Here is a 16,409-nt window from a genome sequence, read left to right on the forward strand (position 1 = left end):
GATTTTACTCATTATATACCTTATTTAATCTATTGCCTGAGAGGTACCTGTGTGGCTTATTCACATTTTCTTAACCTATAACCCAACATTCCATAAGATAAAAATGACATTTGTTTGATCTGTTTGGCTATTCTTGGAGAGCTGATTATTTCAGTATGGTCCAGAAATTGGATTCATAAGTCATAGTGGGCTCACCTAAACAAGGTCCTGGAATGGATTTTTTTTTTTTTTCTAATCCAGAGAGATAATGAATTAATGTGCAAAATAACTGGTTGGTGTAATAACTGGTTGGTGGTGTTGGCTAAACTGCTGGCCACCCTGAACCAGCAGCTGGTTACCTCCCACCTGGAGAAGCTGCTGGGACCAGATGCAGCCATCAACTTTACTGACCCTGATGGAGCTCTGGCTAAGTGCTTGCTGCTGCAGCTGGAAGCCATCAACAACAGCAAAGGAACCAGTTCAGGGGGAAAGACCACCAGCGGGACTCCTGTAGATAGTAGCCTTGTCACTTACAGACTACATTCTTGGCCTGAACAGGACAAGTTCTCTCAAGCTGCTGAAGTTGCAGAACTTGAGAAGTGCCTGACAGAGCTGGAAGCAACTGTACGCTGTGATCAGGATGCTCAGAATCCCCTTTCAGCAGGTGTGCAGGGAGCCTGTCTCATGGAGACTGTAGAACTATTGCAAGCAAAGGTGAACGCCCTGGACCTCACATTTTTGGACCAAGTGGAGGCTCGGCTACAGAGTGTCCTGGGAAAGATGAATGAGATTGCCAAGCATAAAGCTTCTGTAGAAGACGCAGATACACAAAGCAAGGTGCACCGGCTATATGGCACTGTAGGGGCTGGAGCCCCATTTTCCTCCACTCTTCCTGAGCTGGTGCAGAGACTTGTCACCATCAAGCCGCTGCATGAGCAAACCATGCAGTTCGGTTACCTCCTGACTCACTTGGATACCACACAGCAGATGGTTGCTAGCTCCCTCAAGGACAACACCATCCTCCTGACCCAGGTGCAGGCAACCATGCATGAGAACGTGTCCACGGTTGAGGGGAATTTTGCCAACATTGACGAACGGACGAAGAATCTGGGAAAGTGAGCACCTTTAGGAGATGGAGAATGAGGGTAATCCCTACCCCTCTGAACTCTGTTAACAGCTTACATAGGGTTTCCCCTTAATTATAACTCTCGTATCCCCATACCATTTGACATTGGGGGCAAATGGGTTCTTCTTGCATGTGGGGTTTACACCCTCAGGGATGTGGGCCCTGCCACATGCCAGCTCCTGTCCAGTACTGCTTTGCCTGGGGCAGGGCAGGATTGGGTCCTGTCCTCCAGCACAGTTCCCATGGCTGGTTACAATTCTGTACAACTCTTTCTGACCATTAAATGCTGTTGTACTCTGAAATAAATAAATAAATAAATAAATAAATAAATAATAAAATAATAAAATAAAATAAAAGTGGAAGGATAATTTGTTGGGGCACCTGGGTGGGTCAGTTGGTTAAGTGTCTCCCTTCAGCTCAGGTCGTGATCTCAGGGTCCTGGGATTAAGCCCCACGTTGGGCCCCCTACTCAAGAGGGAGTCAGCTTCTTCCTTTGCCTCTGCCCTTCCATCCTGCTCTCCAAGGCTTAAGAGTCAGACAAAAGCTGAGCTCTCAAAAGGAATTATGGAATCCTGAAGACAATGGAATATCTGTGATAGTGGTAATAGAGGTCATAACTAGGAAGACACATGAAGGAAGCTTCTAGGTTGCTGCCAATGTTCTTTACCCTAGCTCAGTTGGTGTATGCATGAATATGTGCATTTTGTAAAAATTCCTCTGGCTGCACACTTGTGAGTTGCATATTTTCCTAAGTATTGTTTCAATAAAAAAACTTTATCAAAAATCTCAGAAAAATTATGTAAATCAATATTTAGAGGCATGGAATGATGCCCATACCAGCTTTTCAAGTTCTATTTAGAAATAACATGTAACCTATAATCCTACTTAAAATTTTTAAAGTTATATACATTTGTAGTTTTTATAGAAATATAAATGCATGAAGAAATGCATGGTCATCAAAATGGTGACTATTATCTCTGAGTGGTAGACCTAGGGGTCAGTTTTGCTTTCTTCATATTTTTTCTGTACTGTTTGAATTATCTTTTAAGATAAGCATGATATCCTTTTCATTATAAAGTTATTTTCATTTTGTAAAATAAAAAAAATAACATCCCAAATCTCCATGTTAAATATAGAATGGACCAGTGCCAATTACAAACAGAAGATTTTCTAAAATTAATGGAAGCTGCAGAAAACCAGAAAAAATCATTCTCCCATACCTTCACAAAAGAATTTTATAATTTTTTTCTGTGCTTTTCATTTTATGCTAGTAATTTGGTGAAAAATAAAAATGTCTGATGTTTAAAATAAGATATTTTTATTTAGTACCAACTTCTGCTGTTCAGTTATCTTCAAGGATCCTATGAACTACAGATTATGACAGTTTATGATACAACTACAGATTATGATAAATTTATTACTGAATTTTATCTCCTGGAATAAATGCTGATGGAGCAGTGCATTTTATTAAACACCACACTTAAAATAATTAAGTATGTGTTAAGATTACACATAAAATAGTTGTTGACTCTCAAATATATTAACAAATTTGTTAAAATTTTCATACTTTAACTTTTTTAAACTTTAACATCTTAATTTTATTTTATTTCATGGTTAGTAGAGAGGGATGTAAGGGGTACTGAGGAGAGGTGGAGCCAAAAACAAAGAAGAGAGGTATCACCTTTGATGATTTCCTGATGGATGGTAAACAGAGGTTTTATTTTTTTCAGTGTTCCAAGATTCATTGTTTGTGCACCAATCCCAGTGCTCCATGCAATATGTGCCTTCCTTAATACATTAATACCCACCACCAGGCTCACCCATCTCCCCTCCCTCTCCCCTCCAAAACCCTTAGTTTGTTTCTCGGAGACTGTAGTCTCTCGTGCTTCATCTCCCCCTCCGGTTTACCCGAATTTAGTTTTCCTTTCCTTCTCCTAATGTCCTACATGTTCTTCCTTATGCTCCACAAGTAAGTGAACCCATATGATAATTGACTTTCTCTGCTTGACCTTTTTCACTCAGCATAATCTCCTCCAGTCCCATCCATGTTGATATAAAAATTGGGTATTCATCCTTTCTGATGGCTGCATAACATTCCATTGTATATATGACCATATTCTCATTACTCATTCATCTGTTGAAGGGCATCTTGACTCTTTCCACAGTTTGGCATACTTTAACTTTGATGTACACGTCGATCAGGGTTACAAAACTGTAAAACTGTGATGGTAGGAATTATACTCAGCTAAGTTTTGTATGCCTAATTAATAACACCATGCCAGACAAATAGAAACTATTCAAGGAAACTGTTGCTTTATTTGAATTGTTTGCTAACTTTCATACCAATCAAAATAACATATTAATATATTTTTAAAATAATTAAAGCTTAGGGCCTTATAGTAAAAAGTAATAGTCTCTATTCTGCCTCTTCTCTGTTCCCCGGACACAAATGTCTGGTTTTATTCTTCCAATAGCCTCCACGGCTCTAACTTATTTGCCTATATATATATATATATATATATATATATATATATATATATAATTTATTATTTTTAATTAAATGCCTTCTTGAAACATTTTCTAGTGAATGCTTGTGTGGTAGATGAAAGCTTTAAGCTCACCTATACGACTCCTTTTGTAAGTATACTCAGTTCCTCTCTTGGCCATTTCCTCTCCAGTAACACAGTGAAACCTGTTACCATCCATCAGGAAATCATCAAAGGTGATACTTCTCTTCTTTGTTTTTGGCTCTACCTCTCCTCAATACCCCTTACACCCCTCTGTACTTACCATGAAAGCACAATATGAATTTTTAAATTTTACCAGTATACACATTGCAGGTTATTTTTCTCTAACTTGACTTTCAATTTGAAAACAGTAGATGGCATTTATATTATTTTAAATTTCAATTTGAAGCCTAGTATAAAATGTGAGAACTGCATCATTTTCCCCCTGAACTCAATTTCACAAATATTGTCCCACTCAAAAGAAAGTATTCTTGGAGTTAACTTCAAAGGGGTTGATCTTTTTTCATCTCTTATTACAAACCAAAGTGTTTGTTTGTTTGTAATGTCTCAATATTTCTATTTATTCTCTTTATTATCCTGAGAATCTCCTCTGTATTCAGCAATATCGCTCCCTTCAAATCCTGGTCTTCTTCTGTAGAACTGGAAGTCTGGAAGCTGTCTTTCTTAAGCCTAGATTCCAGCAGTCTTGTGGTTTCCATGACACCATGATAAGTATTGCTTCAGGGCTGGGAAGGGAAGGAAAGAAGCCTTACACTCTTGAGATATTGATAGACAGCAATGGACTTTGAGGTTTACTGTACATTCTGGGCTTTCTCTTGAAGATACCTGCTTCACTGCTATAGACAGCTGAGATGGTGAGCAGCACTTTCTTGTGGTCTCTGAAATTTCCTGATTTCCTGAGAAATTTCCTGATTAAAAGCATCTAAGTATCTACAATTGCTTAATTGCCTATTGTTAATTTCTCTTCCACCCCAAATATCTAGGATAATTTCTGTTTTTGTAACTGATACCCAAATGATATACCCTCCAAACTCTTGCTCTAATCTGGATAGTTTTTCTTTCTTTAAATTAAAACCTGAATTTACATTTTTTATTCATTAAGTTCCATTCACAAGTCATCTAGATTGGATGCACTGTTTCTTAACCTATGTATTTGTCTTTTTACTTACTTCTCTATGTTTCTTCCTAAGAAAATGAACAAGGAAATTGATTTAATTTGGTACAATGAGAAATTAGTCATGTATTAATTGTTTAGGTTAAAAATGCCTCTGTTAAGCATTTGACAAAATGCAACATCCATTCATGATAAAAACCCTCAACAAAGTAGTTTAGAGGAAGCACACTTGAACATAATAAAGTCCATATATGAAAAATCCACAGCAAACATCAATGTTCAGTGGGGGAAAACTGAGAGCTTTCTGCCTAAGATCAGAAACAAGACAAGGATGTCTACTTCCTCCACTTTTATTCACCATAGTATGGGAAGTCCAAGCCACAACAGTCAGACAACAAAAAGAAATAAAAGGAATCTAAATTGACAAGGAAGAAATAAGGCTCACTATTTGCAGATGACATGATACTATATAGAGAAAACCCTAAAGACTCCACCAAAAACCCATTAGAACTGATAAATGAACTGATAAAATTGCAGGGTACAAAATCAATATACAAAATCTATTGCAGTTTTATAAACTAACAATGAAGTGGCTGAAAGAGAAATTAAGGAAACAATACCATTTATAATTGCACCAAAAATTATATACTACCTAAGAATAAACTTAACCAAGAGTTGAAAGATCTATACTCTGAAAACTATAAAGCAATAATGAAAGAAATGGAAGATGACACAAATAAATGGGAAAATATTCCATGCTCATTCATTTGGAGAACAAAAATTGTTAAAATGTCCATACTCTCCAAAGCAATATACAGATTAAACATAATCTCTATCAAAATACCAAAAGCATTTTCCACAGAACTAGAAAAAATAATCCTAAAATTTATATGGAACAAGAAGCCTCCAAATATCCAAAGCAGTCTTGAAAAAGAAAAACATAACTAGAGGTATCACAATCCCAGATTTCAAGACATAATACAGTAGTATTCAAAATAGTGTTGTACTGGCACAAAAACAGACACATAGGTCAATAGAATAGAATCAAGATCCCAGAAATGAGTTCATAATTATACGGTCAATTAAGCCACAACAAAGGAGGCAAGAATATTCACTGGGAAAAAGATACTCTCTTCAACAAATGGTTCTGGAAAAACTGGATAGCCACATGCAAAGGAATAAAACTGGGTCACTTTTTAACATCATACATAAAAGGAAGGTCAAAATGGATTAAGGACCTAAATATGAGACCTGAAACCATAAAAATCCTAGAAGACAGCACAGGCAGTAATTTCTCTGACATCAGCCATAGCAAGAATTTTCTAGACGTGTGTCCAGAAGTAAGGGCAACAAAAGCTAAATTAAACTACTGGGACTATACCAAAATAAAAAGCTTTTTCACAGCAAATAAAACAATCAACAAAACTAAAAGACAACCTCCTGAATGGGAGAAGATATTTGCAAATGATATATCCCATAAGAGGTTAATATCCAAAATATATGAAGAACATATACAACTCAACACCAAAAACTAAATAATCCAATTAAAAAATGGGCAGGAGACAGGAACATAAATTTCTCCAAAGAAGATACATAGATAGCCAACAAATACATGAAAAGATGCTCAATATCACTAATCATCGGGGAAAAGTAAATCAAAACTACAATAAAGATATCACCTTACCCTTATCAGAATGGTTAAAATAACAAACAGAAGAAACAAGTGTTGGCAAGGATATGGAGAAAAGTCAACCCTTGTGCACTGTTGGTGGGAATGCAAACTGGTTCAGCCCCCATGGAAAACAGTATCAAGGTTCCTCAAAAATTTAAAAATAAAATTACTATATGACCTAGTAATTCTACAATGGAGTATTTACCCAAACAATATGAAAACACTAATTTGAAAAGATACATGCACCCCTATGTTTACTGCAGCATTATTTACAATACCAAAATTATGGAAGCAAACCAAGTGTCCATTGACAGATAAATGGATAAAGAAGATGTGAGATATATATAGATATAGATATAGATACACACACACACACACACACATATACTGCATCACACACACACACACACACATATATATATATATATATATATATATGATGAAATATGGTTCAGCCACAAAACGAATGAAATCTTGCCATTTTTAACAACATGCATGGACCTAGAGGCAATAATGCCAAGCTAAATAAGTCAATGAGAAGGACAAAAACCATATGATTTCACCTATATATGGAATTTAAGAAGCAAAACAAATGAACAAAGATAAACCAAAAATCAGACTCCTAGCTATAGAGAACAAACTGATGGTTACCAAAGCGGAGGTGGGTGGGAGGATGGGTAAAATAGGTGATGGGGATTAACAGAACACTTAGGATGAGCCCCAGGTGATGTATAGAATTGCTGAATCACTCTATTGTACACCTGAAACTAATGTAACACTGCATGTAATTATAATGCAATTTATAAATAGATAAATAAATAAATAAATACAATCTTTGTTAATAGGACATGTTCTGTGTGATCTCATTTGACCCTCACAATAACTAGATAAACTGAATCCGTTATGGGGCACCTGAGTGGCTCAGTCGGTTTAGCATCTGCCTTCAGGTCAGAACATGATCTCAGGGTCCTGGAATTGAGCCCCACATCGGGCTTCTTACTCAGTGGTGGGAGCCTGTTTCTCCCTCTGCCTGCCACTCCCCCTGTTCATGCTCTCTCTCTCTCTCTGTCTCAAATAAATAAATAAAATCTTTTTAAAAAATTGAACCTGTCATATTCTTATTTTATAAGTGTGAAAGCTGAAACACAAAGGTATTATGAATTAAGTTCATAAATCCTATTGTTCAAAATTATGTGTGATTTCTACCATAGAGAAACATCTCTCTAAGCATAAATTAAAAAGTAAAAGAATATCTCTTCCTTTCCTTATCTTCACAAGCTGGCTTATGATTCCTAAAAACTAGTATAATAATAATGCCTGAAATTTAGAAAGTGGGTCAAAAGAGTCCAATAGTACATATGGGCAAGCTTACTTATAAATTGAATACAAAATACTAAGGCTGTAATGACAATAATAATATCCTCCCTGAGTAATCTGAAAATTATAGTCTTCTAAATTATTAAATATTTATACATAATTTTATTTTTCTATAAACCAACTTTTGTATGATAAGGATATAACATATAACATTAACAATGGAGAAAAAACGTATATACACAAACACACACCAACAAGTGGAGAAACACAGTCTTCACTCAAGCTGTCCATGGAAGACAGATACCTCTAGCAGCATTTAATTCTCTAAAGAATAAATCACTATGCAGACTGCCAAGATAGAATTGATCATTGTAAACTTTATATCATCTTAATTAGTATGTGGACATAGACCCCTACAAATCATTGACTGCAGATTTTGAACTTTTACTAGAGAAAGTCATGTGGCTTGGGGGTCCAGTCTGCATCTAGACCAGGGGTCAAAGCCTAGTTCTTGTAATTGGTCATGAAAACCTCAGCAAGTTAATCAGTTTCTCTAAGCCTGTGTTCCCTTGTTGGTAAATTACCAATACTGAACTCCTCACACTGTACTTATAATTAAATGACATAATGCACATAAAGAACCAAGTGAAATGCCAGCCACAAATATTTTCCCCCCATTGTCAGTTATTATGAGTATTGCTGGCTTAATAAGACTTGATGTTGGGGGTGGGGAGAGAAAATGCATGCTGATGGCATCCATTGGTGTATCATTTATTAAACAAAGGTCTAAGAAGAGGATTTATATAAAAAGAGAAATATAAATTCTACTCTGTGTTCAGCAACAAATATTCTATGTTCTCTGATATAATTTAATAATCAATCTCACTTACTGCTTTCCCTGAAGTACAAGAAAAAACGTGTGTCGCACCAAATTTGAGCTTCTTCCCAACACTGCACTTCTCCAGTGGCACACCCACAGAGCATATGGCTAACAGAACATTCTCTTCTACATTCTGCACTTATATCTTCCCTCCAGAGAGGCTCTCTTCCTTCTGGGGCTCACGCATTTAAGATGTACCACAAATTTTCAATTACCATTTAGTCCGGTAGAGAAGGAAGATGCCTTCCTTTGACTTTGCACTTGTAATGGAGGAATGTAAATCTGTTTGATGTGTTTTTAGCTGATTCTATATGGTATTTTTCACAGACCTGCACATTTGTTGATCCATTAAAAGTTTAAGTGAGCCCACTTAAGTTGATACAGTGATCAGTAAAAGAATTTTGGAGGGGGGCGCCTGGGTGGCTCAGTGGGTTAAAGCCTCTGCCTTCGGCTCGGGTCATGATCCCAGGGTCTTGGGATCGAGCCCCATGTCAGGCTCTCTGCTCAGCAGGGAGCCTGCTTCCTCCTCTCTCTCTCTCTGCCTGCTTCTCTGCCTACTTGTGATTTCTGACTGTCAAATAAATAAATAAAATCTTAAAAAAAAAAAAAAAAGAATTTTGGAGAGACAAGAGGTGACAGCTCTCAATTGTAAGCAAGAGTACATGTGTTCCTTTTATGAAACTGGCTTATATGACCATGCTTACCAAAATCAGTTCCTGCAAAAAGACTAGGTGTATAACCAGTGTTTATGTAACCGAGCCCAGCAGACCCAGGCAAGTATCACCTTCACATATGTAGCAGTATGATCAGATATTTGGTTGAATACATCTGGAAGCAGACATTCTGCTTTAACAACACTTGCTTAACTTTGGTCTCTGCACAAGAAGACATTGTTAATTGAGATAAACCAGAACATCCCATGTGGACTGCATAGGGCATAACTAGCACCTTACCACAATAGGTAGAAAGGCTATCAACTCCTCACATGATCAATTCTTCCTCATCAAGTAACCACGACCATATTTTAGATATTAGTGATTGTGGGTAAACTCTCAAATAGTTTTTACTTTTGTTTTCTTATATTTGTCTTTGCTGTGCTAGTTGTCTTCTGAAGTGCTGGACATAACTAATGGGTCAATCAGATGTGTCTTCTTTGACCTAAGTCAGTTTCCAATGCTTAGAATCCCTTTAAGGCCACTGGTGTTTTTCATCTATCTTCTCCTGATAATTTTTCATATCCATAGTTTTAGAATCCTGATGGAGGGCAAGTGTTTCTGTCTGACTACTCAGAAGCACCTGAGTTCTTGCTTGAATTGGTTGAACCATTTGAAATGGCCTGTATTGACCACTTTTGGTTGAAAAAGTGACAATTTCATACAATTCTACCTATCATTTTAACTTTGTTTTGCTCATATTATACTTTCTACTTTTGACACTAGCTTTTCAGCCACTGTGCAGAGCTAAGGCAGGTGTTACTTCTCTAAGATACCCAATGTGGTTGCATTATCAATGATTTCATTGAATGCATCTTCTCTCTTGCTTATTACCATGTTGACCAAATGACCAAATGACCAGTTATACTGGTTAAACTGGCCTCACAGACTAACCCTGCCCTGATCTTCATGTTTTTTGTTCTGTACTAATTCTAAGGTATCAACGAATTCTCTGCTTTTTGTCCTTTTCAACATAATTTCAGCTTTTATTATCATTATTACTGTAGCAGAAATTTATATAACTTTTATTACATGTCAGTGCTATGCTCAGTGTTTCACATATTTCACTCATTTAAATAAATGAAATTATCTATTACCTCGGCTAGGTGGAGGGATGGATGACACAGTTGAACTTAGTTGAACTGCCATTCAACAGAGAGCATTTCCAGATGAAAATTTAATTGGATTATTTTATTAATAGTTTTTTGTGTGTGTACATTTCTAGTGATTTAAAATAAAATTAATTATACCACAATGCATGGCTATCCAGCTCCAATTCCATTAGATTATTGTACCGATGGGATACACAACTCCAAAGGACTCCATTACATAGAATAAAATGCAAATGGCAACCCTTAAAATATAGCTACAAAGCATGCTTCCTGGAGGAATGCATTAATTTGTCCCTTTGTTTACATATCAGTGAAAGTGTCTGAAATAGATTAAACTCTGGGTTTCAATTACTAACCTATTTTTAACAGAATGATTATCAATAAGCATATGATAGCTTCACCATAGCCAGAGTGTACTCTCCAGCCTTTGACTTTGGACTTGGCCATGTGATTGTGATTCCTTTGGCCTATGGGTTGTCAGTGGACATGACGTGAGAAGGTCTTTGGAATGGGTTTGTGTGGTTAGTAGCTCTCTTGCACTCCTACCTCTTGTCCTGAGAAGAACATGCCACATGTAGTAGCTTCTGGTCCAAGAAAGATGACAGACTAATGAAGCTGGCTTAGATAACTCAACCCACAACTTTCAGCCAAGCCCAGCTGAACCCAAATCCCAGATGACATACAGATGCCCAAGTGAGATATACATTTTTATTGTTGTATGATAATTCATGTAGGGTAGTCTGTTAAATGTCAATATGACAATGGCTGACTGTTAAAATACCCTACAGCTGAAATAGGTAAACTAGATAACAGAATATGTTTGTGGTCTGTTTCATGTGAAGGTTGTGTTATTGTGAGTTTCCCAAAAGTTTACACTGTATGATTCCTGCTCTTATAGCTAACATCATCTGTTATATAGATACCTTGCTCCTTCTTTAATTGCACATTCATTTGACATCTTCTAGGTTCCAGGACTCATGGGAGTTTCTGGGGATACAGAGATGAATAAGACGTCATCAGTAAACTCAAGGAGCCTAAAAGTAATTGAAAGTAATAGACCAGTGACACAGTAATGGAAACTTGTATGATAAACCATTATACAAAAGGCCCTGCACAAAGATAATAAGCTCATTTGTTTTACAACAAACAAGCGTAAAGCTAATCTGTGACCATGGGTCTAAGTTTTTGCCTATGCTGAAGCCAGTTCACATGTATGAGAACCAAAGCCATCATTCTGGCCTCTCTCAGTCGTGAAACAGCGTTCTGGCAAACTCGCTTATTCATAACACAATTGGAGTACCAGGAAGCAACTTCCAAAATTTCTAAGCAAATAAAATAAATGTCATAAATTCCATGCACCGAAGTTCATATATTATACTCCTAATATTTACCTCAAGACCTTCAAACCAGAAAGTGTTACTTTTTATCAGGCACAAATATCCACATATCATGCAGTGGTTTGTTAGCATGTTCTCAGGCAGCAGAGCAAATGCAGGCACAGTCTATATGTGAAACTGGAATCTAAAAATGAAATGAAATGAAGGACCACCCTATGGACCCATGGAGATTGTGTGATTTAAGGGGGAAAAAACAGTGAACTCTCTATAATAAGAAAAGCCTGTGTCTGAACCAAAAGAGAAACAACAGTTCCTATGGCAGGTAGGACTGAGGATGTGGCTTTAGGCTGGAGGGGGAAGAAGCCCAATGAAGGTACCTGACACTTTACTTTCTTTCCTTCTTTCTTTATTTTTACATAAATTCAATTTGGTTAACATGTAGTGTATTATTAGTTTCAGGGGTAGAATTTAGTAATTCATCTGGGCACAGAACACCCAGTAGTCATTACATCAAGAGCCCTCCTTGATACCCATCGCCCAGTTACCTCATCCTTCCTCCCCTCCAGCAACCATCAGTTTGTTTCCCTAGAATTAAGAGTTTCTTATGGTTAGCTCCCTCTCTGTTTTTATCTTATTTTATTTTTCCTTCCCTTCCCCAATGTTCATATGTTGTTTCTTAAATTCCACATATGAGTGAAATCATATGGTATTTGTCTTTCTCTGACTGGCTTATTTCACTCAGCAAAATACCCTCTAGTTCCATCTACGTCCTTGCAAATGGTGAGACTTTATTCTTTTTGGTGGCTAACACTCTGTTGTTTTAATTTTTTTTATTTTTCAGTGCTCCAAGATTCACTGTTTATGCACCAATCCCAGTGTTCCATGCAATATGTGCCCTCCTTAATACCCACCACCAGGCTCACCCATCTCCCCATCCCCCTCCCCTCCAAAACCCTCAGTTTCACAGAGTCCACAGTCTCTCATGCTTCATCTCCCTCTCTGATTTACCCCAATTCACTTTTCCTTTCCTTCTCCTAATGTCCTCCATGTTTTTCCTTATGTTCCACAAGTGAAACCATATGATAATTGACTTTCTCTGCTTGATTTATTTCACTCAGCATAATCTCCTCCAGTCCCATCCATGTTGATTACAAAAGTTGGGTATTCATCCTTTCTGATGGAGGTGTAATATTCTGTTGCATATATAAACCACATCTTTATCCCTTCATCTCTCTATGGACATCTGGGCTCTTACCATATTTTGGTTATTCTAGACATTGCTGCTATAAACACTGGGGTGCCATTGGCCCTTCAAATCACTGTTTGTATCTTTTGGATAAATATCTAGTAGTACAATTGTTGAATTGCATGGTAGTTCTATTTTTGACTTTTTGAGGAATCTCCATACTGTTTTCCAGAGTGGCTGCACCTGTTTGCAGAAATAGACCCTCAACTCTATGGTCAACTTATCTTCAGCTAAGCAGGAAAGAATAGCCAATGGAAAAAAAGTCTCTTCAACAAATGGTGTTGGGAAAATTGGACAGCAATGTGCAGAATGAAACTGGACTCCTTGGCATTCTTTATATGTAAGTTACACTGATCACATTCTTAAAGGAACTGTGGTCAGACTGCTGACACTTCACTTTCCCCCTTTGCTATGTTTCTCCTGGTGTTTTGTTCATCACTGGTGCTCACAAAACATTGTTCTAAGAAACACCCCTCTCTCTGCTCATCCTACCCTCCTCCTCAATCATACCTCTTAATTGAAGTTAAGCTGTGCCACAATGTTCATGTTTTTTAGGGAACCACTTATTTTTTCTCAGCTCAAATATCCTCATACATAGAATGGGAAAAATAAAATTTGCTTTGCAGATTTATTCCAAGGAGTAGAGATCACATGTGTAAAATGCTCATCCCAGTATCTGGCACACAGAGTGAGTGGACAAATAAAATAAATTTAATTTGAATAGCAAGATTTCTAACATGAATGATCATCTAACTATGTCAAATATGAAATTATTTTACCATAAAAATAGCAGGAATATATCCTATTGTATATTTAATTTGCTCAGGTTATCAAAGATTTTCAAATAAAAGAATCAACCTGTCTGCAATTAATTTAACAAACAATATTTCAAAAAATGAATAATATTCTGACTTTGTCAATACCCTGAAATCTAAATATGGGTATTCCTAGAATAACATTTTTGCATAGGCACAAGCTGAGGCAAAAGGAGATTAGCATTTGTGGTAGCTTTTCCAAATTCAACAACAGGATATTTGGTTTGATTTGTTTCATTATCTCAGTGCTAATGAGGGTCGTGCATATCAAAGGCCTTAATTACAGATGAAAGGCATGACTCACAGTGAATAAGAAAGAAAGACATTAGAGTCTCACTAGCAACCTGCTTTCCTGAGCAAGACTGTGGCCTTACGGAAGAATATTGCACTGTAATTACAGCATCCTTTTCATGATGATTGTAACTGTAGAAGACTTATCTTCTGACCACAATCTGCTTTTTGTTCATGAGTTAAATTGTCACTTGTTCAGCAACTAACATATCCTTTGTGCTTTGTCTTGATTTGCCAGATGATCAAGAACACAACAAAATATGCAGCTAATTGTTCCTATTTCACTTGGCAGTTATTGAGAAAGAGTGAATATATCCTCCAGTTATTTTGGAAGTTTTCCCACTGAGAAGCTTTAAAGAGTATTAACTGGCATTTGTGTGGCATGAAAGGAACAAATTTTCATTTTGAAATGGAATATATTTTAGATTAGGGACTCATTAAAATATTAGTAATGGCAAGGTAGAGCAAGTTAGAATCACATGATCAGTTTTCCTTTTTAGGGTCATTCTCCCTTGAATACCAAGATGGACTGCCAATCACTTATCACCTCAATTTATAAAATTTAATCAGAAATTGCCAAGTGTAGAATGTCTGTTAGGATAAACTTTCCAACTAGTCTGCATAAGATTTTTTCCCCTTAATGATAAAAGGGAACTCCAAATTTATACGTTAGGAGTTCTCTAGGGAATGGTTCATAAGGGTGTGACAGAGCAGAAGTGCTATGTTCCCACAAAAATGTTCCTCCAAAATCTCAAGTCATTAATTAAACCATGCTTAGTTTTGACAGATTGGTTAATTAAAATTGCATGCCCTCTCCCTGGATCTCTTTTCATTTAAAAGTGCTTCCTGAGAACAGTCAGCAATATATTCTGAGGCAATTTTCTCACTACAGAAATTATTTCACTATGGGAAAATATAGGACTTGAAATAATCCCCATTTTGTGGTTTTAACACACCTTTCCCTGCCCCCTGCCCCCCCATACATGTGTGCATGCACACACACACTTACACACACACATGCACATACGCACACAGTGAGCACACCTGAATCTACAGCCCCGTGGGGCTGGAGGAATGTCGAAATCACTCTTATTTAGGTCAGTTCTTCACACTGTGGTAATTAGCTTTCAGTATCCTGGCAGACTCAAGCGTATTTCAGGATTTCAGTTCTGTGTAACCATATAAGCTATATATAGACTTTCCCCTACAAATTTCTGTTTCCACTTCCTCATTACCAATCTAAAAAATTTCTCCTTTAGGAAGGAAATGTGGTTTATTAGATATCAGTCCAAATGTAGAACATTCAAATATTTTCCAAGATGACCACGGAAACAAAAGTTAATTTTTTTCAAGTATGGGGGAATTAGTATTTCATTTTATTTTTATTGATGTATAATTGACATATAACATATTAGTTTTCTGGGGGGCAACATAGTGATTTGATATTGGTATACATTGCCAAATGATCACCACAATAAGTCTAGTTAACAAGCAAAGTTAGTATTTTAATTATTACAGAATGTCTGAAAAACAGTATTTTTGTACTAGAATTTAAAAAGTTAGACTTAATATATAATAGTTTTGTTTATTTAATCAATAAATTAGAAATGGAAATTTGTTTTGAATAGTTCAATAACAACCTCTATGTACACTTTTTATGAGTCAACAAATCTTCAGTCATTTTACTGGATTTCTTTGTTCTTAGCTAATATAAGAACATTTTTATCTTTAATAAGAATGTTTATTTCATTTACATTTATCACAGTAACTGATTCCATTGTTATAAACTTTTTTGCACGTTTTTCTATGGTCTTTGATTTATAGCTACATCGAAGAATATTGTTCTGCTATTTTCTATATTTCACCATGTTGGCAGATCACAAACGTCTTGACACAGAGAAAATTTAATAAGAAGTCATGATGATATACATAAAAAACTCAAGATTTTCACTTTATTTTCCTACAATGCAGCACTGTCATGCTATTCTTGTGCCTAAAGCATCACAAAGGCTTCCTAGCAAAGAAAGAATAAAACTAAGCTCCTTGCCCTGACTTAAATAGCCTTGCAGGGACATCTCTCACCTCAGATCCTACACATTTCCCGCTCTATTCCAGACACACTGGCCTCCTCTTTCTGTTTTAATCTCACCAACCAGTTTCCTGCTGGCCTTTGCAATATTAAATTCATATTTAGTCTGAAGCTTAATCAATTGAGCCACCCAGATGCCTGGATTCCTCATTCTGGTGCCTTTCTACCATAATATAGTGTTAGCTCCTCC

At 36.6% G+C, this 16,409-nt stretch overlaps 1 protein-coding gene across 1 annotated transcript; it reads left to right on the top strand.

The window, feature by feature from the left end:
• Positions 1–255: 255 nt before the first annotated feature.
• On the top strand, positions 256–1,098 carry LOC308340300 (dynactin subunit 2-like; the record flags this gene model as incomplete). The annotated part of the gene is made up of 1 exon (XM_080799434.1): positions 256–1,098. The coding sequence occupies one exon, from the start codon at positions 256–258 to the stop codon at positions 1,096–1,098; it is 843 nt and encodes a 280-aa protein (XP_080655560.1).
• Between the last annotated feature and the right edge of the window lie 15,311 nt (positions 1,099–16,409).

This window comes from Martes martes (assembly GCF_963455335.1).
Source record: "Martes martes genome assembly, chromosome: 3".
Classification (NCBI taxonomy): domain Eukaryota; kingdom Metazoa; phylum Chordata; class Mammalia; order Carnivora; family Mustelidae; genus Martes; species Martes martes.